This window comes from Hippopotamus amphibius, chromosome 16, assembly GCF_030028045.1.
Source record: "Hippopotamus amphibius kiboko isolate mHipAmp2 chromosome 16, mHipAmp2.hap2, whole genome shotgun sequence".
NCBI lineage: Eukaryota > Metazoa > Chordata > Mammalia > Artiodactyla > Hippopotamidae > Hippopotamus > Hippopotamus amphibius.
In genome coordinates, this window is record NC_080201.1 from 5,015,384 (window position 1) to 5,042,700 (window position 27,317).

The window sequence follows — 27,317 nt, forward strand, 5'->3', positions numbered from 1 at the left end:
ATGACAGTGCTTTTACTAAACTTTTATATAAAAATCTTAGGCATCTTAGTCATAGTACCAGCAAAATACATGTGTCCAGGGAGTCGTGGCGATCTTTGCCTAGTTTAGTCTGGTGTCCAATTCCCAGGAGGCAGAGACCAGCTCAAAGACATGGGGACAGTGGCATTTCTGGGGAACTCAGGAATCTGTTGGTAAGCAAGACAATAATGATGCTTGGAAAGAGCGATTTCGGTTGCTGGCTCTTTCTCCCCAGCTGGGGACCGCTGGGTCTTACTTCCCAAGGAAACAATTTCTTCCTCTCCTTCCTTCCTTTCCCTCTCTCCCTCCCTCTTCCTTCTTTCCTGGGGCATCATCATTTGCAACAAACATTCTTGTTCTTATGACTGTAAGCTCCCCCGGAGGCTGTAGGCAGAGATCATTCTTTCACAAGTGAAAACGCAGCACTCAGCAGTGTCAGGCCCATGGTAGTCTTTAAATAAATACCAGTAAATGAATTCAGTAAAGGAATGAATGGAAAACTGTAATGCTTGTGCTTTTTTCAAGCAGCTATCTTTGGCAACACAATTATCTCTTATTTTGATTGTGTAAAAATCTAATTTCACAGCATGTATTCATCTTTTAAAATTTACCCTGTAGTTTTTTATTACACAGAAAGTTTCAGTCCCCAAAGGTGTTCATGGCAGAAACTTCCAGTTACCTCACAATACCCACTCTTCCTTTCTTCCTTAGTAAAGAATCCCAGTTTTAAAAGCTGGTTGCTACTCAGCTAAATGATCATACTTCCTAGTATTTCTTGCAGCTAGGTTGCGGCCATGTGACTAACTTTGGCCAATCAGATTTAAATAGAACTGTGATTGACTTTCAGGAAGACTCCTTAAAATATAGGAGACTCCCTTCTTCTTTTCCTCTCTCCCAAACTACTGTCTGGAATGCAGATGTGAAGGCTGGAACACTAGCAACCATAATAGTCCATGAGGAAGAGGGTGCCACTCTAGAGGTGACTGAATGGTGAGCAGGAAGGAGCCTGGGCCCCTGACAGATTTGTGGAACTGCCATTCCCAGTCCTGGACTTCCATCACTGCTCTATACTTATTTTACGTGAGGAAAAAAAAAAAAAACTATCTTCTCTGAGCCACCATCATTTTGAATTTTCATTTTATATTCAGCCAAACTTAATCCTCACAGATACAGTGCTTCTGGACGCACACTTGTGGGGCTCCCTGGATGAATGATCCCTTCCCCCAAAAATGTTGAGCAGTAATGGGTAATTTCACATGGGTAGGGACAATATTTTTCCTCAGCACGTATCTTATGTATTCAGTGTGCAGGCAGAAGTCTTTGCTGCAGAGTTGTTTATTACAGACCATGGATAAGATGAGCTCTGTCTGAAAAATGTTTGGAATAGGAATTGCTACTTGGTTGCCTCAATAGAAATCCCCTGATTGTTCAGAGAATGAAATAAGTCCTCTCAGACCATTCAAAATGATTGAGCTGCTGGCTGCATCCCCAGAGTAACCAAAGCAACTGACTCGCTGCAACAGTGAGTCCCTGCTTCTCACTTTACTCGTGGAGAATGTTGGGTAAATACAGTCATTTCCATTTTAGCATAATTATCATTGAGCTGCTCTTTCTGACAATAATTAGCCAACAGGTTTAGGTGCATGAGTCCACTCCTCACTGGAGACACTAAAATGCCATTGAGAAATGCCAGATTCGTGTCTCATGTATGTGCAGGCAGGCTCCACCCTGAAAGCTGAAGCCAGTCTCGCTGTCACTGTAGGCTGAGAGAACAGGGTGGGGGAACCAGCTCTATTTTACAACACATCAATGTTTACATGACCTTGGAGCAGAGAAACTTTCTAACCATCAATTCAGATCATAAGGGAAAACAGAAATGTGATTGCCTAGGTAAAGAAACAAAGAATTCTTTATATGAGAAAAAGCATCAGCAACATCAACACTTTCGCAAAGTATTTTCGGAAAATTCTTCAGAAAATTAATGATGCATTAAACAACTTAGCTACAAGCATGTCCACTGACCTTTTAAAAAAATAATTGCATACGATTGGAAACAGTCTAAATAGCCAACAAGGGAATGAATAAATAAACAAGTATATTTGTGTAATAGAGTAGTAGAATGTGTACTATTCAGCGATGAAAAATAGTGACTATTTCTTGACATGGAAAGCTGTTTCCCATATACCAGGAAGTAAAAATGACAGGTTCCAAAACAAAGTGGGTGACGTGAGCCAATTTTGAAAATAAAAAAGGGAACGACTCCCACATGTGGCTGGAGATATACCCAAGCTGTTAAAAGGGGATTTCCTAGGGTAGAACGATTACAGATTTTTTTATTATCTTCTTTATTCTCAACTGCCTTTTCAAAAGTTTTCTCCGTGAACTATCTTAACTTTATAATAAGGATAAGAAGATACAAGTTATTAACAAGAAGAATTTCATCTGTCACTAGCCCACTGCTGTCCATTTTGATTTGGCTAAGAGCACAATGTGATGGGCTTTTAAACAAGTTTTAATAACTCAGGCTTTCTAGTGAGAATATTCACTCTGATGCCCGGACACCTCCTGTCTTTAGAGTTACAGGCTTCTCAGAGACCAAGGCGCCTTTCACTGGTTTGAACATTCCCTGGGGAGATAAAAGAGGGCATCGCAGTGGCAGTGGCAGCAGAATCACTGTGCCCGAGATGTGCTTCCCATCACATAAGACAGGACCAGGAATGAGTTAGAAGTTCCTAACTGTTGTGGGAGTTGGGGGTGGGGAGGAGGTTTCCTGTTTTGACAAGGGAAGGAGCCCACCCTCAGGGAGGATGCCAAAGTGCCTGTCAAGCTTGGGGGCAGGACCTGAATCTGGCTGGTCGGGGTGGAGCATCTCCTGCTGTGCTAAGGTGCCTTGAGTGGCTGGCTAGGCATCTGCGATGAGATGGGGTTATTGGAACTGAGGCAGAGAGTCTTGGAGTGAGATATTGATAGAGACAGAGATGGGGGAGTGGGAGAGGGGGAGACAGAGAGAAAGAAGAGGAGGAGGAGGGGGGAGGAAGGAGGAGGAGGAAAGAGAAGAGAGGAGACAGAGGAATGGGAGGAAGGAAGGAAGAGAGAATCAGACAGAGAAGAGATGGCCACTAGACAAGAAAGAAAGATGGAGCTAGACGGAGGGGGAAGATGCAAATAGAGACAGTGATGGGGAGGGAGGAAGGGCAGAGGGAGACAGAGAGGGAGACAAGAAATGCGTAGAACAAAGGATAGACCAAGAGTAATTGGCACAAAGGGGGACACAGAGAGGATGACAGATGGACGCACACAGGGTCACACACACAGACAGGGACACCCCCATAACCTGCAGGACCACAGAGCCCAGTGTGGCGCCACTGCTGGGAAACAAGCCTGTTAGGGGCAGACGGCCCTGGCAGCATCTTTGTGCACGTGCCTTTGTCAGTTGAACTCAGAGTGCTCCTTAAGATAAAAATAGGAGTTCTCAGTGTAAAGGTCCTCCCTCTTCCAATGCTTTCTCCCCGAAGAATCATTAAGACAACAACACCACCACCCCTTGCAAGGTCATCGTGTCTTTCGGAGAATTCGGGGAGCCAAGCACGGATTACTAGAAAACCGCGTCCCAGCCTGGCCCTGCCCCACGGCCCTGCTCAGCCTCTGCACACACACCCCCTCGGGGACAGTACTTCTCGTGTACAGGATCAAAGGCTGCAAATAATTAATGAGACTTTTCTCCCCAAAGAGTTCCTGTGACAATAGCTCAACCTGTCAAGGATGTTATCCCTGCCTTTGATGAGCTCAGAACCAGCACCAGGAGAGGGAGGGCGGAGGGGAGGGGAGAGGAAGGGGCTGAGAAAGAGTCACTTCTGGGCAACTCCGGATCCCAGCAGGAAGGAATGCGTCAGAGGAGTCAGGCCAGAGAGAGAAGTGTGCGTCACACACACACACACACACACTCACACGCACGCACACATACATGCATTTACTTTGCTTCAATGCTGGAAAAGGGATTTTTCCAGGCACTGCTGCACCAGACCCATCTGTAAATGTTACAACTCTCAGGCAAACAGCCACAGAAGCACCTCAGCTATATTTTCTGAGGGGATTCGCGACATTGAAATGGGTCACAGTGGCTCTCCGTGGTCCCTGAGGACTCAGCACTCATCCCTCTCTCTGGGAAGAGCCTTCTACATTCCTCTGGGAAACCACCACGCCAGTGGGCCACGGTTGGACGCTGGGTCCACGGTGGGCTCAGGCACCAGGACTAGCCTCGGGTACATCCCATCCTCTTGCCATTTTGTTTGGTTCAGAGACAGGTGAGTGTCCAAGCTGGCTCAGTGGGTCCCAAACCCGGCCTTGGGCAAGTACTATTGGTTGGGAAGGATTTCTTTTTGCTGGTAGGACCAGGAACTGGCGCTGCTGGTGGCCTCAGCCCTCTGCAGCCACATAGATACGGCTGAGCAGGACGCAAGCCCAGGCAGGTGCAGAGTCGCGAGGTGGGGAAAGAACATATTCTGAGCCCGTGAATTCTCATGCTGGAGGCCCTGGTCCTCGTTTCCAATTTTGTGGGCCGGTACATGCATTCATGGCAAAAGTCAGTCTGAGAAGGGTCCTGGCCACTTGTGACTAAAGGTCACACCCGTGATGACCAACTGTAGAAACCAGAAGCTCTTCAGAGATTTCTACGTCCCTGCTTTTTACTGCAAGTCTCACGTCTGGTAGTTTACAAATTGCTTTCTCTGGTCTCCTTTCTCACAGAGGGCGCCACTGAGCTGGAATTGGGGACCTTTGTACCCCGGTTCCAGTAGCCGGTCTCTGTTCTCCATCTCAGATCCTGGCCTTGGTGTCCCTCAATGTCCTGTCTCTTACAAGCCACTGGCTCCTCTCCAGGCTGGAATCCTGTCTCCTGACTCAGTTTGCTGGGGCTGCTTTGCACGGCCTCTTGCCACGCTCCAAGCACCACACTCCATTTGCTAGATGGGATTTCCTTCCTCCCTCTCCATCAGCTGCCCGCTGTGTGTGGGGGGGGCAGCCACATCTGGGAGCATCACCTCTGTTGACTGTCAAAGTCCTGAGTCGGGGGTGCATGGCTCTAGCTCAGGCAAAGTGGACTCGCCCCTCGGCATGTGAACCGTGAGCCGAGTGACACAAGAGTGGACGGTGGCTGGAGACAGGTCACTCTCCCTGTGAGGTCCTGCAGTGTCAGCCCATCCGGTCCCATTACCTAGGGACTCAACAACGCCCTAGTTCCTGTGCAATCTTGACTCCGTTCTGGACACAGTCTTCAATTCTATAAAGTGCTCAACCTCACTCATCATCAGAGGAATGCGAATCAAAACCACGAGACACTACCTCACACCTGTCAGAATGGCCATCGTCAGCAAGACCACAGACAACACGTGCTGGAGAGGATGTGGGAAAAAGGGGACCTTTGCTCACCGTTGGTGGGAATATAAATTAGTGCATCCCCTATGGAGAACAGTGTGGAGGTGCCTCAAAAAAATAAAAATAAAACCACCATAGGATCCAGCAGTTCCACTCCTGGGCATATATCCGAAAAAAACAAAAACTAATTTTAAAAGATACATGCACCCCGATGTTCACAGCAGCATTATTTACAATAGCCAAGACAGGGAAGCAACCTAAGTGCCTATCAACAGATGAACAAATAAAGAAGATGTTTGATACATATACACATATACATACAATGGAATATTACTCAGCCATAAAAAAGAATGAAATTTTGCCATTTGCAATAACATGGGTGGACCTAGAGATCACCATGCTTAGTGAAATTATACAGAGAGGACAAATACTCTATGTTATCACTTACATGTGGAATCTAAAAAATGAAAACAAATGAAGGTATATAAGAAACAGAAACAGGGCTTCCTAGGTGGCACAGTGGTTAAGAATCCACCTGCCAATGCAGAGGTCATGGGTTCGATCCCAGCTCCAGGAAGATCCCACATGCCGCGGAGCAACTAAGCCCGTGTGCCAAAAAAAAAAAAAACAGAAACAGACTCACAAGTATAGAGAAAAAACTAGTGGCTTCCAGGGGGAAAAAATTCTACAAACTGTCCATAGAACCTTCCAGCAAATTCCCCCTTTTGCCTAAGTCAGCCAGAGCTGTTCTTAAACAGAGAACCCCGACAGACCCACCTCTTCCACAGTCTCTCCCACCTTAGTGGAACCTCTGCTCCCAGACCCCAGACCCCTGCCTCGGGCCCTCCCCACCACATTAACACTTTCATGCCTGGCAGCACACCACGTTACCCAACAAAAGCACAGTCCCAGGCCTAGCAAAGTCAACTCCATCTAAATCCATTTCCTGCCCACCCTGGAGTTCCCTCTTCCACCTCCTATTGAAGAAGTGCAAATTGACAGGGAAGCTCCCCGAAGACATCCTAAATCTGTACTACTACCTTACAGTCTGTTAAGCTACAGGTTTCCCAATCTAAGCACTTAAAAAAAGCTTTCTCTTTGATGTTTAACTTGTATGTTTCCTTTGCCAGATACTGAGCAGGAAAAGGGAGGGAAAAAAAGGAGAAAAGGGAAAAAAAGAATGACTACTTCAGATTCACATTATTACAGGATTTGGTATCATTTTGTACTTTAGTTCATTTGGCATTTCAGAAAGTTTTGTTGTAAACATAAATCAGCTTTCGGGGTTGGAAAATAACATCTGCCAGCTTGCTCCATGGCCCTGTGGCTGACAAAGAAACGGTGGCACATTTTCAGGTGTTGCAAATCAGGAAAATAAGACACATGTTTATTTGAAGTGTGTCTAACACTTGGTTATCGCTACCTCATATGAGAAGATTAGATTTTGGAAGAGGAAGATTAATTACTCTCTTTAGCAGAGACAAGTGCGCATTTGGACCTGCGTGTGGATGTGTTTGCTGTGCAACGTTGCGTGGGTGAGGGCATCTCATCTCCACTAGCATGCGAAGCACTGCAGATAATGGTCATTTAATTAAATCACACTATGAAAATCCCTTCTTGTGAAGTACTCGACAGAGCTTAGGCAATGAAGGCTGAAAATCTGAACCTTTTTTGGCCTGCCAATCATCAGTGGAAAACCCAACCCCGACGGTCCATTTCTAAGTACCAGGCAATGTCTTTTCCTTTCCCTTCTGACAGTTCAGAGTCCAGAGCACTTAGCAGAGAGCATGGACGTTGCAGATTGTACTGCAGTGTTTCCATCCTGATTTCTTCTGTTACTAAGCTGGGCAGCCTTGAGCCAGTTACTAAACCCCTCTGAATTCCTAATACCCTTAACTGTACATGGAGTTCGCCAAGCCTCTCTCATAAAGTTGTGGCAACTGATAAAGTAGGTAAAGTGTCTGAGACGCAAGGGACCACATATGGTAGCTCCTTTCTTTGTCCTTTCCACACTATGCTTGGCACCAGCAGACCCCTCTGGGAACACAGCCCTGAACACACTCTCCTCCCAGGCTAGTCTGTTGCCCGGAACCAGGTGCAGGGGCAACATCCCCATTTAGTGAAACTGGTCCCCTGGTGCCGCCAGCCGCCAGCTCTTCATTATGACACAAACTTCCTGCTCACCCAGATCATTAACAAGTTTAAGTTAATGGTAGTTTGCTCCTGAAAACCAGCCCCCGCAACCAGAAAAGAAAAGCAAGTCCTGCCCGCCTCCCGTCTCTGGTTACGGAGCCGCTCACCCACCTGATGGTCTGGTGCTGCAGGGAGTCGGGGTCCGTGGCATTCACCGTCAACAGCACACTGCCCACGGAGATGTTCTCCTGCTTGGTCACCATCATGGGGTCTGGGTAGAAAACCGGACCCTCATTGACATCCAGGACGGTGATGTGGACGGTTGCCGTGGAGCTGGGGCCATAGGAGACGTCGGGCACGAGCGGGTCCTCGTTTTCCACTTTGATCAGCAGGGTGTGAAAGGCAGAAATCTCATAGTCTAGAGGCTGGAAGGCAGAGAGAGGGGCTCAGCATGCGGGTCTGCCCCAAACGGCAGGCCCTTCTGCACAAAGGCCCTCTGACAGCCCACGGGCTGTGTGGACACTCAGATGGATGCAGGTTTTGCGGGCTAAGAAGCTTGATGCAACTTGGGGTCCTCTTTAAGAAAAAGAGTATGAAACAGACACCAAATTAGGTATGGAAGCTCATTTTTTTAGATCAAGAAGTAACTTGCAAGTTACATGAGTCTCAGAGACCTGGATCCTTTGTTGTGAGATCTCTTTAGGTGAATCCCTGGCAACGCTGACATTAAAAGCCTTCCCACCTGTAGCCCGTGGCCAGTGGGTGTGCATCCTTCCAGTAGGGTGTCATGTAGGGAAAAGGATTCGGGAGGCTGAGACACAAAGGGTTAAGCTGCAGGGCCCTTCCCCACCTGAGGGCACTGGAAAGCATGTGGGGGCATTTTTATTTGTCTGCATGACTTGGCAGTTCTATGGCCGTTTCCTGGGCGGGGGGCAGTGATGCCAGGTACAGGGCCATGCCCGAACAGTCCCACACATGGCAGACTGTCCCACCAACGAGCAACCCTGCTGAGGCCCTTTCTAGGTGCCTTTGTAAAGGGGCTGATGGTACCCACGTCCCCGGCTGCTGTGTAGACTAAATCAGAGGATATTAAGGAAACCCCACTGTGGACATTATTAATATGGTGCCCTGTCCATCACAGGATGTCATGGACCACGTTCACTTGGCTGCTTTCTTTCTCAACCACGAGATGCAATGAGAGTGACATTTCCTGTCGATGGGGGTGTGTGGGGGGAGACATTTAGGTGAGACAAGGACACGCTTTTCATTTCAAGCTATTTTCCGAATCTTCGCTGGGAAAACGAGCAGCTGACTCATCAGACCCAGGACGCAGTGGATATTCTTGCTGGGAGGACGGGACTAAAGTCAGTGCAGGGAGGTGATTCACACTCAACCAGAAGTGAGGGAGCGGCAGTACAGGTTGTAAGGGATCTGGGAACCTGGCACAGGAGGTGAGAGTGGCAAAGCTGGGGAAAGAGCTCTGCGGGTGCAGGAGGTAGAATTTGGAATCAGGCAGGCTGAACTGGAAGAACTTGAGGCAAAATTACATTACCTTTCATAATAATTACAGCTGACCTGCATGCAGCGCACTCCACGCCTGTGAAAGTGCACCCACACATGCACACGTGTTCACACATGCACAGGCGCGCGCGCACACACACACACACACAGAGGAAGTGAGGACCCGGAAGTGCTTCCTGCTGTAATAGGACCACCCCTCCTGCCCTCACCTAGAACAATTCTCAACGGGGTCAGTATTAGGATTTTAAGAGCTAACAGGTATAAAACTGTTGGTACCTAGGAGCTACCCAGTTATATTGTGGCTCCATCCCTGGAACACAAGAATAATTTACCACTTCATCCCCCTTTCTAATAACAGATTTCTGTCCTTCCCAAGAGATGCCCCAAATATACAACCCCAGTGAAGTAAATTCCAAACATGGGCCGGGGAGCTGCTGTGCTTGGAAAGGAGAGTTACTCATCCAATTGGGACGCTGAAGGGGATGGGAGCCTTGGGCTTGCTGGGTCGTGACAAGTCTGCCGGGCAGCACCCTGATCAAGATGGACATATAGAGCGCCCGTGTCCCCTGAGAACCTTCTCGACCCCACCCCAGCACCCGTCAGACCCAGCCGGGCAACCCGAGGCCCAGAGGATTTCCTCTATACCAGCTCCCAGGAACACACCATCTTCCTGGAAATAAAGTTAAGGACAACACCCTGAGACTGTGAAATCCCAAATCCAGCCCAATTGGATTTTCTACCATGATGCAAATGCCAGCAGGGTGGGGTGTGACTGAGTTTCCTAGCTCCGCGGGCCTCTTATCAGGCAGCAGATCTGAGGCCAGCACAGCCAGCAGCAGCAGGACAGAGTGGAGCGGCCCGGACAGGGCAGGAGCCTCGGGGGTCCCGACAGGAAGGGGAGGCTTACCATTTTACACATGGCCTTTAAACTCGTGTTGCGAAACGTGTGTCTCTTCATATGTTAGATGTGTAAGTGTGTGCATTTATGTCAGATAATTATATGTGTGTATTAAATCAAATGTGTGTATGCATGTATATGTCAGATGTATGGTGTGCATATTTATGTTAGAGGTGCAAGTGTGTATGCATATGTTAGGGGTGTGTGTGTGTCTCTAGTTGAGTTCTCCACACTCCGACAGAGTCTGGAAGCAGAGCTTGAGGCAGGGGTTTGGGTACATGTGATTTACTGGGATACACTCTCAGAATAGAGAGAGTGAGCAAGGCCATGGTCTCTGCTGGAGTCTGGCTTCAGCCTGATGCTACGGGGTGCTCTGGAGCTTTAACTGCACCACAGAACTAGTCTCATCTCAGGGCAAGGGGCTGGCCTTGTGCAGCCCCTGGCAGTCAGGCCCAGGCTCTTTCCAGGAAGCAGGGCCTAATGTCCCTGGCCAGGGGGCTCCATGCTGCTGAGGGCAGTTATGCTGAGAAAGGGGAGGCTGGGAGTTGTTTGCTCTGGGGGTGGGGGCTCTGACCTGGTAAAGGGAATCTGGGTGGGTGCATTTGTCTCCTAGGGCTGTGGTAACAAAGCACTAGGGGCCTTAATACAACAGAATTAACTGCCTCACAGTCCTGGAGGCTAGAAGTCCAAAATCAGGATGTTGGCAGGGCCATGTTCTCTCTGAAAGCTCTAGGGGAGCCCTCTCTGCCTCTCCCAGCTTCTGGCATTCCCTGTCTTGCAGTTACATGAGTCTGCTCCCTGCCTCCATCAGCACCTGGCCTTCTCCCTGTGTGTCTCTGTCTTCACACGGCTGTCTTCTCATAAGGACACCAGTCATCTTGGATGAGGGGCTGCTCCTTCTCCACTATGCCCACATCTTAGCTAATTATATCTGCAGTGGTCTTATTTCCAAATAAACCCACATTCACAGGTTCTGAGGCTTATGACTTCAATATGTCTTTTTTGGGGGAAGGCATAATTCAACCCATAGCAGTGGGGTACCCACAGCTCCCCCATCCACACAGATGCCTTATATTTATATATTATACATAAATATACATACCATATTTGATCCACAACACAACCCCTCATTACTTTCCGTGACATTATCCATCCCTCACTGGGCACCCACTCTGTGCTAGGAGGGCCCCATGTGCATCATCTCACCTAATCCTCACCCTACCCTCAAAATAGTAGGGGATGTTAGTCCCTTTTCACAGATGAGGAAACAGGTTCAGAGAGGTTAAGTAACTCGGTCAAAGTCACACAGCTAATAAGTGGCACAGAGCCGAGATGTGACACAGAGAGACGGATGCTTTTGGTACCAGGTGGTATTTCCACAAGTAATGCTGATGCGGACCCAGCCATCTGTCCTGCCTTGGGCTGCTTCATTCACACGAGGAAGCAACACAGCTCAGTAATGGAAAACGCTCCCTGCTCCCAGAGCCAGAGGGGAGGGGACCAAGTCCTGTCCCCGATAACTGTGATGAACCACCACAGGACCACAGGCCCATCACTGCATCTCCTGGAGCCTCAGCTTTCTCAGGAGTAAAGTCCTAGTACAAAGGATTGTGGTGAGATCAGGGGAGATGATGCACGCTGGGGGTTTTACACAGAGGCTGCCCTGGAGTTGGATATAATGACGAGAGGTTGTTAAGAGGGTGAGGAAGAGGAATCTGGGGTAGAAATAGCGGGAAAAGCCACTGCCATCCTGCCTTGGCTCTTCAGGTCCATTCAAGGCTGACATTCCTCAGCAGAATGCTGGCTTCCGAGGAACGCAAATATGAGCAGTGGCACAGAGAGAGGGAGGGAGGGAGGGAGAGAACATCCAGGCTTTTCCAGAGAGCAGGACCTCTGCAATGCCCAGGACCAGTCCACCTGGAGATGATGAAACATGGGTCTCTGCTCCTACCCCTTCCGAGACCTGCCCTGGGTCGTGTTGCATTCAGAAGCCCTCCGTTGTCCTGGGCATATGACCTTATGAACGCGATGTGTCTGGTGCGGGGTCGCTGTGTCAGGGATGGGAGGAAATTGAAAACACTTCCAATAAAGTTAGAGAGATGCAATTCGATTAATATATTTCATCAAGTGTCCAGAGAGGGTGTGGACCACTGTCCTGGAGGAGTTCAGGGCTGGAGAAGTTGGCCCTCGTGGGAAGGGTAAAGGATCTGGGGTGTGTGGTCTGGCAGAGGGAGGCTTTGGAAGTGATCTGACCGCGAGTTTCAAGCCTGTGACAGGTCTGGGAATCAAGGAGGCCTGCTTTCCCAGTGCTTCCTTCCCCTCTGACCACAAAAGAGAGAATAGACTTAAAACGCAGCGTGGATTATATTCAGCCGAAAGAGTAACTCTCTGACAGTCCTGGAATAGGTTTACAGAGCAACTAGGGGTGTTCCTGACCAGGAGATTTTAAAGAGGACACAGATACTCATTTGCCAGGACTGTTAGGATTCGGTCCTGCAGGGAGGCAGGACTCCCGCAGAAACCACACAGTCCTGAGACGTCCTCGAGCTCTACGGTACGCTACGCTGGCTGCTAACTGGTTAGGGCGGAGCTATTTGTGGCTGGGCTGCAGCATGGCCACGTCCACCTGCCTCTCACGGCAGAGGCCCTAAAGGAAGGATTTGGACTTTCCACCTTCCTTGCAGCTGAGGGTGGCCATGTGTCATCTGGCCAATGACACAGCACAGGAAATTGTCTGGAAGACCCATGGAAAAGACATTTTTTTCCCCTAAAGAGAGGAGAGGGGCACATGAGGGCACATATACTCTCTCTCACTTGCCTGGCTGCCTCCTTGCTTCCTGCCTTGGAACACAGCAGCGGGAAGACGTGATGCCCGGGGCTTTGATGGCCGTTTGACATCCATGAGGAAAACATCGGAAACACCTGTGGTGCCCCGTGCCGGCTCTCTGACACCTTGAGCTGCCAGCTGGTCCTAGATTGGCCTGCCTTCATCTAGTTATGAAGATCATGCATCTGGTTATGTGCAACAGAAAACATTCCTAGCTAATGCACTGGGCTGCTAGCAAGGTGGAGAGCCCGGGAAGCATGGCCAGGCCGGCCTCCAGGAGGCTATCCTGGGGTTTACCTCGGGTGCGCTGAGAGGCAGAGAGAGCTCAAGGCCCTTTAAATGAATTCATGAGGCAGGCAGCCGAAGGGAGGGGAAGCCTCCATCCCAATTCTGAAGCAGAGGGAGTCCACTTGCTAGGAGAATGGGTCCCAGGGAAGCACCAGGCTCTGTGGGCACCTCCTCCCCAGGAACTGCAGGTGGACACTCCTTATCTTACGGCCGTGTTGCCCACAAGGCTGTGCTCTCCTGGGGCATCTCTCCCTCCTGTTCTGACCCTACACGTGTGGGACGGGCCCAGGACCCTGTGTTTTAGCTAGCATTCCAGGTGACTCTTCTACAAGCTAACATTTCAGACTCACAGCACTGTGGGCCAAAGAGGGAGTGTGGGGAGAGGAGGACACTCCTCCAGTCTAGTTTTGCTTGTATTTTATTTTCCTCAAGCCGCAGCAAACACAGGCCGGGACAACGGTGGTCCTGCAGGGTTTACGGTGGGATGTATATTTACCCGAGCTTTGTCTTCCAGCTGCAGGTTTGGAAAATTGCCTGATGGCTTTTACAGAAACAGGGCCAGCCTCAGAGAACAGCCAGGGGCTGTATTATTTTACAAGTTTCACGGCTTTGAAACTATAGCACTGAATGCAGGAGGGCAGTGCCAGGATCTCTTGGGAGTCCTGACAAGGGAAGAAGAATTGGGAAGACCCAGAGGCTGCTCTTTTCAGGCAGAGGTGTGGGGTTCAGTTCGGATGAAGTTCTGAAAAGGGCAGCCTGGGAGGAATCCAGACCCCTCTTCCTCTGGAGAAAGCCAGAACCTTCTCCGAGGTCTGCCATTCTCAGTGGCTCTGGGTCCTGCCTGCAGGGAAACTGTGGAACTTTGTTGGTGCAAGTGTTTATGCGGTTCTGTGCTAGGCTGAATATTGATACCCCTGCCCCCAGTATGTCTCTGTCCTAATCCCTGGAATGTGCAAGTGTTACCTTACATGGCAAAAGGGACTTTGCAGATGTGACTAAGCTACGAACCTTGAGCAGGGGAAAAGATCCCGGATTATTAGGTGGGCCTAATGGAACCACAAAGGTTCTTAAAAGAGGGAGGCGGGAAAGTCGAAGGAAGAAGTAGATGTGACAGTGGACACAGAGGGTCAGAGTCACAGAGAGACAGGAGGATGCTGGGCTGCTGCTTTGAAGATACAGGAAGGGGCCACGAGCCAAGGAATGCAGGTGACCTCCAGAAGCTGGAAAAGACAAGGAAGTCAGTGCTGCCCGGGAGCCCCCAGAAGGAACCAGTCCCACCGACTGTCACCTGTGGAACTGGTTCCGGACTTCTGGCCTCTGTAACTGTAAGGGAATATATTTGTGTTGTTTTAAGCCCCCACGTCTGTGGTCTCCGTTACAGCAGCCCCAGGAAACACACACAGGCACCAAGTACCAGCCACGTATTAGCTTGTGACCTCCTTACAACAGCCTCGAGAGGTGGGTTGTACCATCATCTTCCTTTGACAGATGAGGAGACCGAGGCACAGAAAGCAGTTATGTATCCTGGCTGAGGGTGCACAGGGAGCAGGTAGCAATGTTCCTGCTTCGCCTACTAATACGATTGCCATAAATCCCTGCTTTTCAGGCAAACTGCTGCACCCACCAGAAAAGAAGCTGTGTTCCCATGGCTGCGCTGGTCTGGCGGCAGCTCTCCTAGGACCTCCCAGATCCCTTCCTCCAGGACATGGGGACCACCAGCCTCGCGTGCTCTGCTGCCACCTCCCCGCTCACCCCATTTCTGAGCCCTCCCTTCACATCATTGTCACTTTCCCTTCTCGGTCCCCCTGAAGCAGAGAGCGGTCAGTGTGCTGGGCAGCAGTGCTCACAGCTGGTTTCACACGGAGAATCATCCCGAGCGTGTAACTATCTGCTGTGTTTAAGAGAATAACCGAGTCTCTGCTGAGAAAGATTAAGAAGATGTGTATTAATCCACAGTTTGAGCGTGGATCTTGAGAAAACCTTCACAGGCCCCATTTTTGCATATCTTTGATAATTCATTATCAAACATATGGAGAATCTCATTTAAAACTTAAGTTTTTTTTTTTTTTTTTAAGGTCACACATAAATTTAAGTTTTCCAGAACCTCTAGAGCAGGTTGGTCTTATGGCTGTGAGGGTACAAGCACATCCCTAAGCTGGAGCCTTTTTCTATCTTGATTCCGGGAGGAGGAGGCTGGGGCATTTATCTTTGACCTGGGGCCCTGGGAGCTCAGGCGAGGAGGGAGGAGCAGTTGGAAGCGCCCTTACCTTGACGACGGAGAGCATCCCCTCATTGGTTTGCGGGTTGGTGTGGATCTCGAAGCTCTGCCCTGGGTTTCCGTTGATGATGGTGTAGGCGGCCCTCCACGCGCCTGTGGCGGGATCGTCCTTGTCCTCAACTGTCAGGTTGACGATAACTCCCATGGCGCCTTCCTCCACTGTGGCTTGAAACTGCAAACAAAGCAGACCATTACTGTCACTATGTTGAAGAAAAACAAAAAACATAGCAAAGACCACTGACGTCGCTCTTACCACACGCCCTGTGTTGGGCACATTACCCGTAGCGTCTCAAGTTTATAATAAAGACTAACGGAGGAAGAGCACGGCGCTGTGCTGTGCCAACACGATGTGCTTCAGGTTTCTCAGCCTCACGTGGGGACACGAGACTGAGTTCTCTCCTACAGGACGTGGGCAGAAGTGACATTTGCCAGGGCTGGCCTGGGTTTACCTGCGGTGAGGGCTAAGACAACAGCTGTGCCTCTTCTCTGGGCCCCTTTCCTTCTACCTAGCGGGATGCAGCCACCCAGGAGACCCAAGGGGCAGGTGGAGCCACAACAGGGAAGGAGCTGGGGTCCCTGAGTCACCACATGGAGGTGGCTGGGAGCCTGTCCTGAACCACTGTTGAATGAGAAACAAACTCGTATGACTTTGACCCTTTATGCATTTTTGTTTGCATTTGATCTTGCAGCCTTGTTACCGAACACAAGTCCATATGCCTGACGCACAGTGAGGCCAAATGATACCAAAACGTCGGAGTTTGGAGCAGAGAAAGGTTTACTGCAGGGCTGTGCAAGGAGACCGGTGGCTCATGCCTGAAAAACCCCAATTCCCGGAAAGCTTTCAGCAAAGCCCTCTTATAGGAAAGGTGAGGGAGGAGTGTGGTTAGTCGCTGCAGACTTCTTGGTGTCAGATCCTTTGTTCTTGAGGTCAGGTCACAATGCTCCTGTAAACCTCCACCAAACAAATGTTATTCTCCGTTCTGACAAGGATGGGCAAGACCCCAAGGCTCAGCTCTCACCCTCCGAGGTCCAGGCCTGGCTAAGAGGAGGGGGTCTCTGCTCGGGCTGGTTACCCCGCCTGGGAGCGCTGGTCCAGCACCCAGTCTGCGTCCTCCCACCAGTGCCCAGGCCCGGCTGAGGAGGCAGAGCTCAGCTGGCGGCGTCCTCAGGGCCAGGTCCCCAGACCCTGCCCAGCCGTCATCGCCGAGGGAGCCAGGCACCCAGCACCCAGCCGGCTCTCAGGCTCCTCGGGCCACCCGAACATGGGTGGGGGGGTGTCCCAGGGACCCATGCAGACTGTCACTGCCATTAGGTTGCAGAGGCGGGGATGAGAGAGAGGTTCCCGCGGCCTGAAGGCCTGGGTCCGGCCAGTGGGTGGCCGTGGCGAGGGTTCTGGAGCCCTGCAGGACACAGCCCCAGCCTGTCCCCGGGGACCCCCCAGCTCACCCTCCGCCTAAGGCCGGGGAGGGCCTGGAGAGCCCGGGGGAGAAGGCTACCATCCGCCTCTTACCGCAGTTTCCGCCCTGAGGACCACCCCTGGCCGACTGCTGGCCGTAGCGGGACCTCTAACTGCGGGCTACGTGTCTCGTGCTTTCCGGTCTCGCGGTAACAGTTGCGTGGTTACGGCTGTGCGCGCGCCCCGCCCCTATTACAGCCTCTCTCCCTAAACGGCAAGGTACCCGCCATCGCTCAAACGTGGAGGGACTGGGCTTGGAACCCCGGTGTTGGACTCCAGAGCCTCTGCTTGATTGTACCGTCTTCCCTAATGAAGAAAGCCCATTTCATCCACCCCTTGCCCACACCTAGCGCGACTTTAAAAAAGCATTTTCTAAGGAAACATAAATCAATTGTTTGGAGCTTTGCTGTACCTGTGTTTTTATTGTAATACATCTCAAATATTTGTTGCAAGTAGGTGTGGTGAGAAATAAATCAATAAATGAAAAATCAGCTTTCCCATAGACAGAGAATTTCTCGAGCCATCATTAGCACATTCCTTTGAGCTGGAAGCATAAAGTATTGTTTTGGTGCTTACCTCTGACACACTACTGGTGAATAGTAATGTTTGCAAATATTTTATAAACAACTAATACCAATAAGCTGACAACAAGAAGAAGAAATATCCTGGAATTTCAGTTAGTAGGAAAGAGAATCTAGAGGCAGTAAGACGATGTCAGAAAGCCCTTATGTTCAAAGAGAAGTAATTTGAGAAATGAGGTTTCAAAAGCGCTGGCTGATTAATTGACTTGCAAATTATTAATCAGAAGCTGTAATCTTGATGCCTTGAGGGAGACAGGATGGGGACGTGAACTAATTTGTCTATCACACCTCAGCAAACCTGGGTGAATTGTTTTCCGTCCCTACAAGCAGTGTTGGGAAATTCTTACAACATGCACGTCCGGGTGGAAAGGAGCCGGAGTGAGGGGGACGTGGAGGATGCTGTCACATAGAAACAGCTCCAGGAGACAATTACTTTGACTTGATTTCTCTGATTCTTGTTTTATTTTATTTTATCTTAATTTAACTTTATTTAATTGGCTGTGTTGGGTCTTTGTTGCTGCACTTGGGCTTTCTCTAGTTGTGGCAAGCGGTGGCTACTCTTCGTTGTGGTGTGTGGGCTTCTCATTGCAGTGGCTTCTTTTGTTGCGGAGCACGGGCTATAGGCGCGATGGCCTCAGTAGTTGTGACATGCAGGCTCAGTAGTTGTGGCATGTGGGCCCTAGAGCACAGGCTTGGTAGTTGTGGTGCACGGGGTTAGTTGCTCCCCGGCATGTGGAATCTTCCCGGACCAGGGCTCAAACCTGTGTCCCCTGCATTGGCAGGCGGATTCTTGACCCCTAAGCCACCAGGGAAGCCCTGATTCTTGTTTTAGTTAGTCCTAACTTCTATTTTTTCCCCTCTCTCACAAAAATTATGGAATTCCTGAGCTTGAAATCTAGACTGGTGGTTTCCAGCCCTGTTAGAATCTTCTCGAAGGCTTTTTAAAAACACTGTTTAAAAAAAAAAACCTATTCCAACTCAGTTGGTCTGGGGGAAGGCATGGGTTTCAGTATTTTGTTGACCTGCCCAGATCATTCTAATAGGTAGTGCGGGTTGAGAAGCATGACAGTCTAAGGTCAAGGATGGCCAAGGGAAGGATGTGCAAGCCTACCCTTGTGCATTGCAAGGCTGAATGGGTTCCATGCTGAGGGTCCTGCCGTGAGTGTGGGATCAGTGGGAAGGAGTTCTGGGATCAACTACTGCTGTCTGCCATGTGTCCAGCAGTGGGACGTGCGTCACATGTGCTATCCAATCCCACAGGTTGCAGATAAAGAAACAGGTACAGAGAAAGGAGGAAGGAAGAGTTTTGTCCAACGTCTTTGAGTGACCCAAAGGTCAGATCCAGCTCTCCTGGATTCCAGTAATGTCTGCTTTCCACAAGTCCTATTATTCATGACCACTCAAGATCCCCACTGCTTGGCCAGTCCTCCATCCCTGCTGTGGTCCAGAGCCGGACGCCTTTCTCTCTGTTCCTCCTGAACACAGCAGACCTCAGCTCATAACCTGTCCCTGCAGCCGCTCTGACACCCGTACCTTGGGACACCAGGCAGACAATCCAGTGGGTTGGGGAGTGCTAAGACTAGGGGACGCTGGAAACTGTCAGGCAGGTGGGAATGCTATTACATCCAGGCCGCAGGTGAGAAGTTGCTTTGTCAAGGCAGGTGAATGTCACACTGCTGAGATGAAGACACTGTAAGAACAGATCATGATTTGAGGTGGCTGGAGGCTCCATGTGTGTCTGTCTTGTTCATGGCTTTCTCTCCACGCTTGCATGATGCTAGGTGCATAGAAGGGACACAGTAGATGTTTGTTGAAAGAATGAATGGTCTTAAAATAGGAAATGGGGCCTGGTATCAAAAGCAAAGGCTGAGAGGACATGCGAAGGGATGAAGCTGTACAGGAGTGAGACTGAGAGGGGCTGGCTTGGTAATGGCTACCTGATTCTGCCACCTGCTTGGATGGCCCAGAGCAGAAGGGGTGGGTTGACCTCTCTTGTTCTCCAGAATATGTCTAGCAGGGCTGCCTTATAACTTTCACATTTGTTGATCCCTCCTACTATACTTGATTTTCATAGGCTTTAAAAATTTAATTTTTTCCCCTGAAGTGAGGAAAAATAATTAAAATTTTCTTTTACGCTAAAAATTCTTTTTTTTTACTCCTGATTTTAGTTTAGGCATGCACTTATGGCACCTGGCCCCAGTGCATAGCATATGCTGGACACAGGAAGGTCTGATGGATGGATGGATGAATTTGTAAAATTAATATAAGCGAGAAAAGCCTGTGCAGTTTCTCCCATGACACCTTTTCATGACACTTTCCAAAGAGGCTGGTGCAGAATATCTTTGTAGTGTGTGGGCAAATGAGTCCAAGTGGAATGGGAAGGTTAAAATGTTTTAGAAATCCTCACAGCGTGCATTACAACCCTAATACATCCTTAGATGTAGTAATGTGGCCACAGCCACACTTACCTACCATCCATCCACCCATCCATCACCCATCCATTCGTTTATTTATCCTCCGTCCATACATCCATCCCTCCATCCATCCATTTATCCATCCTCCATCCATCCTCCATCCATCCATCCATCCATCCATCCATCCATCCATATTCCCACCAACCAGCCAACAAATATTTGGCAAGTGGCTTCTGGGTACCATGCGTGATATACTATTAAATTCTAGGCATACACGAGTAAGCAAGACAGACATGGCATGTGTTTAATTATAAAAATGTGTTAAGTGCCTGGGAGGAAATAACATAGTTCTTGGAGAGCCTGAAGCTTGAGGGGAGTGTTGAGTGGGGTTGGTTATCTGACCCCGTGTAGGGAGGGTCATCAGGGAAGAATTCCTTGGGAATTGAAGGAAGAAGAATTAGTGAGGTGAAAGGGGAGAGAGCCTTCCTGGCATCTGGAACAGCAGGTGCAAAGGCCAGTGGTGCAGGGAGCACGGGCATCTGTGGACCAGAGGGGATGTGGGCGTGGCTGGAGAGCAAGGGAGAACTCAGGGAGAACTGTTTGCTATTGGACTCCAGAGGAGGATTGAGTCTGATTATGCCGAGCCTGTGGGCCAGGGAAAGGCATTGAGAACTTGCCTTGAGAGCAAAGTGAAGTCTAATAGAGGAGCTGGATTATGTTTAAATCTACTCCTGGGAGAATTCAGAAAAAAATCTTTAAATATAGAAAACATTCAACACAATTATTATAGTCTTTATTATGACCATTATCTGATTCTTGCATAAACTATAAAGCCCGTTTCCTTGAGCGTCCATTTAGAAACACATTATTGCTTAATTAAATACTCATTCTATTAATTCTATTCAATGTTTTAACCCCATTATGTAATTCAAGAATGGAAAATTAAATAGATTAAAGCGAAATAGTACCATTTTATATTTCTACAGCAATGCTCACCTTGTGATTTAAAAACAATAGACAGACATTAATTTACCATACCAGAGCAGGAGGAATTATTGATTGTAACATTACTTTTTTAATTGGAAAAAAAATAGATAAAGTTACTTTTCTGTTAAACTGTGAAGCAAATCAAATACAAGATGCGAAACGTGTTTTTACACAATTAGTGTGGGTGACTGGCTTGGGACATACTGAGTTTCATTAGCTCTCTCCTCTCAATTCAGAACTGAGTTATTTCATTTTCTTTTCGTTGACAAGGTGAGGTGAGTTTTGTGATGGACATTGAGGAAGAAACTACTCGGACTTGCCGCAAAGGTCATCCATCATCAGGGAAGAGGGACTTGCATTTTAATTTGCACTGAGAATGAACCCTCTTCCTCACAGAGCAAAGAGCTGTCTTTAAGGTTAAGGTTAACCGAGAAGATGGAAATAGTGATCGGTGGGCTAGAAAGCCACAGGTGCGGGAGAAGTGAAAGCTCAGGACCTTAAGGGACAGGACACATGCAAGCCTGTGTGCTTGATTGCTGGAGTCCAGGTTCACGAGCTGGCAAGCCTGGGGTTTCATGGAGAGTTGATGCTGAACAGGAAAAGCTGGGATATAGTCATCTGAGCACTGGCTTTGAAACAATTAAAAGATAAGGTCCCAGAAGGTTTCATACACTTAAATTTCTATGTGTGGGGATAAAAGGGGGAGGGAGATGTTAACAGAAATTGAATTTGAGAACACTTTTACAAGCCTATATTTATATAAAGGGTGCAGCTTGCTGGAAAAACCTAATTTCTTGCTGATAGCTTAATGGGTAGAAACCGTGATTGCTACAAGTTAGAGCAGACATTGAAGGGTCCTGGCATAGAGTGAGGAGTCAGTGCTTGTTAGCAATGGTGATGATGGTCGATTTCATTCTATGTCATAGGAAATTCTTACCAATAAATTGGAGAATGTGGCTCAAACCCCTGTGATTCTTTCTGTTCTTGTTTGAGAGATGGTGCAGGAGTCCCACCAATGTACCATGTATTTTCCTCTAAATAAGAAAGACTGAAGCTGCCCGAGGAATCTGTTAATCATACCTCATCCGTTTTGTATATTAAAGTTCTTGTCTAAGGTTTTGCTTGGAAAAAAAAAGTTTTGCTGCTGAAAAGAAGTGTGAACATCACTGCCTTAGGGAACTGATGAAATAAATATTACATTTGATGGTGGGAGGAAAAATAAAAACCAAGGAGCAAATACACCTGCATTGTTTTCCCTCCAAGTGTCCGGTGTGGAAACTTTATTTCATCTGACATTAATATCTCTCCTTCACTTGAGTTTCTGTCTTTAAAAAAATGAAAGAAAAGGCAAAACGCATTTGTACATTTGACGAGACAATTGGAAAATAGTTTAATTTTGAGAAGCAAAGAGATTTTCTGTAGGGATACGCATTTGACACAAGCGTCTGAGTCTGGATGAAGAATGACTTTTCCGTAGGCGCAACAGCACGGCCTACTCTAAAGACTTTAGAATTTGGTTTATGCAATTCTGCAAGTTTACAGGAGTGGAAAATTCAGTGAAATGGGGCAAGTTCTGAGCTACCTCTAACTCACACATGAATTCTGTAACTTCCCTGAGTTCCTGTTGACTTATCTGAGGTGTAGGGTATCAGGCGAGAGCAGGAGTTCTTAACACTGACTACAAAGTAGAAACACTTGAAAACTACTCATGATCTGAGATCCCACATTCAGAGATTCTCCTTGGGTGGGGCCTAGGCGTCTGCATTTCTAAAAACTCCCTCAGATGGTTCTGATGAATGGCCCGGGAGTAAGACTCCTTAAGGTCCCCTCCTAGTGTTAGGGTCAGACTTTAAAAAGGCCGTTGTGATCTGTTCTAGCTTGTGTGGGTCCTAGCAGGTGTTGGGAGTGCTGAAGGATGCCACTGATGGGACCCCTGAGATTTCTTAAGGTTCTCTGCTCCAGGAGTCCAGAGGGATTGCTAAACTGGCCAATGGAATACACTTGCCAATGAAATCGCAGGGCTGTCTCCTGGAGGTCATCTTTTTCATCACCTCGAATGGAGATCCTAAATCCATTCGGCAGTCATCCTATTCCTCCCTGCCCCCCGCTTCCCCTCACCAGCCCCCAACAACCACTAATCTACCTTCTGTCTCTATGGATTTACCATTCTGGACATTTCATAGAAAGGAATGACACAATATGTGGTCTTCTGTGTCTGGCTTCTTTTAGTTAGCATGCTGTTTTCAAGGCTCATCCATGCTGTAACTTGTGTCAGTACTTTGTTCCTTTCCATGGCTGAATAATATTCCACCGCATGGATGGACCACATTTTATCTATCCATTCTTCCCCTGATCGGCATGTGGGCTGTTTCCACTCTTTGGCTGTTGCGAATATGCTGCTCTGAACATTCATGGGCATGTTTTTGTGTGGACGTGTGTTTTCATTCTCTTGGGCAGATACCTAGGAACGGAATTGCTGGGTCAAGTGGTGCGTCTGTGTGTAAGGCAGTGGGGATCAAAGGCATTCATCAACATGCACAGAGTGCTTGGGTGGCACTTTAAAAAAATTAATGAATGAATGAATTTATTTTGGCTGCGTTGGGTCTTTGTTGCACGTGCTGCATGCAGGCTTTCTCTAGTTGTGGCAAGGGGGGCTACTCTTCATTGCAGTGTGCAGGCTTCTCATTGCAGTGGCTTCTCTCGTTGTGGAGCATCGGCTCTGGGCACGTGGGCTTCAGTAGTTGTGGTGCAAGGGCATAGTTGCTCCTCAGCATGTGGGATCTTCCTGGACCAGAGATCGAACCCATGTCCTCTGCATTGGCAGGCGGATTCTTAACCACTGCACCACCGGAGAAGTCCCAAATGGCACCTTTTAAACACACCAGGCTATGTACTGTTTGCCAGCTTCCCAGAGCTCACTGCCCCCTCCCACGCGAGGAAAGGCAATTTGGGATTGAAGCTTCCTTCCTTGAATGGCAGGAGGGGTTGGGAAGAAGGGGGATCTATGGGCGCCATATCTCCTTTGACTAACTCACTTCAAGCAGCCTCCTTTCCCCTATTTGCTTGCGGTATTGCTCAGCTTAATGCAGAAATGAGACGGACACCCCGGAGCTCACGGAGAACAAGCCTCGCTCCGTGTGTGCCCCTTGCAGCTGTTTCTAACTAGAGAAAGTACATCTTTAATCTCCTGAGCGGTAGGAAAATTGACACACTTGGTTAGGCTCCTGATGCTAACACCCCAGTACAAATAAGGACAAGAGAAACCTTCTGCTTTCATTACAAGGGATTTGTGCAAATTCACACATGGAATTGACTTACAGCTTCTAATTTATATTTAAATCCCAAATGTCGTCGTCAGAAGAAACTGCTCTAAATCCATCGTCTGTGTCTGCACCATCGATTCCTGTATCAAATAGACCCCATGGGCCCAACTGTAATTCCCATCGGCACCTCTGCATATTTCTTCCCAGAGGTGGCTTGTGGTGCTTCTGAGAACATCTGAGTCCCACGGGGAGAAGAGAAGGATGAGATACATTCCCTTGGGAATCAGGCCCAGTGAGAGCAGAAGGATCAGGAAAATCATTCTCTGTCCCTTCTGGGTTCTGATCCCAGGGTAGAGTCACACCGGAAGTCTGTGTGGGGAGAGAGATGCCCGGATGGCCGTTTTTCACGTTGAAAAAAATGAATGACAGGAAAGTGACTCAAGTTTAACACCTCCTGAAGTTCTATCACCTATTGGCTGTGTGACCTTGGTCAAATCACTTAACCTCTCTGTGTCTTGATTTTCTCATCTGCACAATGAGAAAAATAATAGTACCTACCCTTATAGGATTATCATGATGATTAAGCGAGAATATTTATAAACGTCAAGATGAATGCCTGACACATACGAAGCAACATAGGCACACGGTTCTAATGAACACAGGCAGAAATGAAGGCTGCAACAGCACATGTCATTATCAGAAATGTGACCAGAGAAATGAAATTTGCTGTTTTTGGCTTTTTGTTGTTGTTGTTAGAGTAGCCAAGTCTCGCTAATCGCACTTCTGACAATATAAATTTCCCTTGTCTAAAACTACTTAGAGTTGGTGTCATGTGTAATCAGTGGTGTCCTAACCAATGGTACTGTTTAGTTCCTAAATGTATTTTTAATCTGACTCAGGGTTTCTCAAGCTCAACGCTAGTGACGTCTGGGCTGGATAATGATTTATTGGGGGGGCGGGGGGCGTGTCCTGTGTAGGACGGTGAGCAGCGTCCGTAGCCTCCGCCCACCAGATGCCAGGAGCACCCAAGTCGAAAGCATCAAAAATGTCCGCAGACATTGCCAGGTGTCCCAGCGGGGCGTGTGTGTGTACAATCCTTCTTGGCTGAGAATCACTAATCTAGCTAAACCTGGTCGGGGCTCCTTAGCAAGTGTCTGCCCACGAGCTGCCCCAGGGCAAGATTCATCTGTAAGTTGGTCCTAGACTCAAGTCTCATGGGAAAACACTGAAATGGCATAATAACATTTTCCGGAGTGATAGAATCAGACATTGCCAGAAACACAGTCAAGGGTAAAACTAAAGACTATAATTATTATGAAAATTATTGATGTAGTTTTCATTACTCTACAATTTTTGAATTAGCCACTGATAATCCCTTTTATAAAAGAAGAAAGGTAGTTTCTCTTGCTTTTCCTTCTTCCTGACATTTGCCTGCCTCTCACTTTTCAGTAAACACACTCATGCCTGTGTGTGTGCCAAGTGGACTCAGGTGCAGCAGAGACTCGCATCCTCGGAGGAGGAGGGGCAGCCCTGTCACCCGCCGGGCTTTCTCGGTGGGTCTCAGAGAATCAGAACAAGGGCATTTTCCCATTTGGTCCAGTTGGAACTGTGTTCAGACTCAAGCTTATACGACAATGAAGAACTACTGTCTGTGGTCCATTTTCCCCTCCCAGTTCCCCAAACCCTTGCTACTAAAAGGGTGGTCCCTGGGCCAGCAGCATGGCCATCACCCGTGAGCTAGTTAGAAACAGAATCTGGGGCCCCACACTAGACCTTCAGAATCAGCTTCCAGGTGATTCAGGGCTACATCAAGTCTGAGATGTCTGCTCTTGACCCTCTACCTGCTCTTGGTGGCTTGGTCCTTGCTGCCTGGCCCTGATGGGCAGAGAGATCAGAACATAGATGCCCTCTGCATTCAGCACTCCCGGCCTGGAAACCTAGAGGCTGGAGGGGGCTGTCTCCCTCCTGTTCAATGTGAACTTCTTCTCTGGGTCCCCTCCCTTCCACCTTCAACTCCTGTCCTGCTTCCTGGCCTGCCAACTTACCCCGCCTCTCAAGTCTACAAATGTGTTCGGTATTTGAGACTCTCCAATTAAAAAACAAAACAACAAAACATGCGCAATGAAGCAAAAAAAGAGCCTTCCTCTACTGCGATTTCATTCCCTTCCCAAGAGAGGCCTGCATTTCCTCACCTCCCATTGTGTGATTAAAGAGTATTAAATATGTTGGAAGTTGCTATAAGGGCTAGGGAGCACAAAAATAAGGACTGCAAATTTATTTGCAATCAAGGAACAATATAGTTGGTCATTGTTGAGGTGTAATTACAGGAGAAGACATGCTGTTCAAGAATCCTTATTGGGTCTGCTGAACAGGGGCCAAGGAGGCTTTTCATGAAACTCACACATAACAGGCAAGAAATGTGCAACCCCAGCCGGTGGCTGCTTCGCCTGGGCTGCTCCTCATGTAGGAGGGAAGGCCTGGCAGGGGAGGGCCATAAGGACACTGTATTGTGAATATGGGAAACAGGAGATCTCACAGAGTTAAGGACTTTTAAGTAAAAAAGTGAAGTCTTGCAGCTTGACTTTTCCCTCCCTAGTGACAGGTGGGACAGTGAGAATTGCCAGGTAGCACGGGAGAGCGTGTGGGAGATGAGAAAAGCTGAGGGGGAGAGAGAGGAAGAGCGGGGAGGGATTGAGAGACATACAGAAAAAAAGAGGTGGGGAGAGAAAGAGAGAGCTGGTGGGGGGAGGGCAGTGCCTGGAAAGAAGGCAGGGAAAGGCATTGCTACACATGTGAAAAAGAGAGAGAAAGGGAGAGGAGAAAAACAGACGGGAGAGGGAAGGAGAAAGAAGGAGAGAGAAATAAAATAGAAAATAAAGACAGGAGAGAGATATGGAGAGAGAGAGAGATAGGGGTGGCTTAAGGTCTTTGTTTTGCTTTTTCTTAATAAGAAAATCTGGGCAAGTCAAGAGTTCTGTTCCAGCGTTTTTGGCATTCCCAGGGCCTGTGCCAGGAGAAACGGAGGACAGAGATTTCCATGTTAATGGAATGCAGTGGCTGAAGCCTCCAGTCTAACCACTTGGAGCAGCTGCAGACGGAGGAAGTGAGGATTCAGTGACTAAGCCTGGAACCCTGGGAGCAGGGGTGACGCTGCCCACTGCCCCCACCTAGAAAAGATGCTGCTGGGTCCTGGGCGTTGCCTCTACGGTAACCACCTTGAAGCCTAGTCTTTTTATGACAGTGTCTAAAATCAGCGCATTAGACACAATTGGATATGATC

General features: G+C 48.5%; 1 protein-coding gene across 2 annotated transcripts in view; it reads right to left on the reverse strand.

The window, feature by feature from the left end:
* Nucleotides 1-27,317, reverse strand: part of CDH13 (cadherin 13) — a 1,023,084-nt gene that overhangs the window by 92,102 nt on the left and 903,665 nt on the right. For both annotated transcript variants that reach the window (XM_057711305.1, XM_057711306.1), the window contains exons 9-10: nucleotides 15,326-15,508; nucleotides 7,696-7,949 (exon numbers count right to left, since the gene is read on the reverse strand). In XM_057711305.1, the coding sequence (XP_057567288.1) occupies nucleotides 7,696-7,949; nucleotides 15,326-15,508 (437 nt within the window). The remainder of the gene's footprint in view (nucleotides 1-7,695; nucleotides 7,950-15,325; nucleotides 15,509-27,317) is intronic.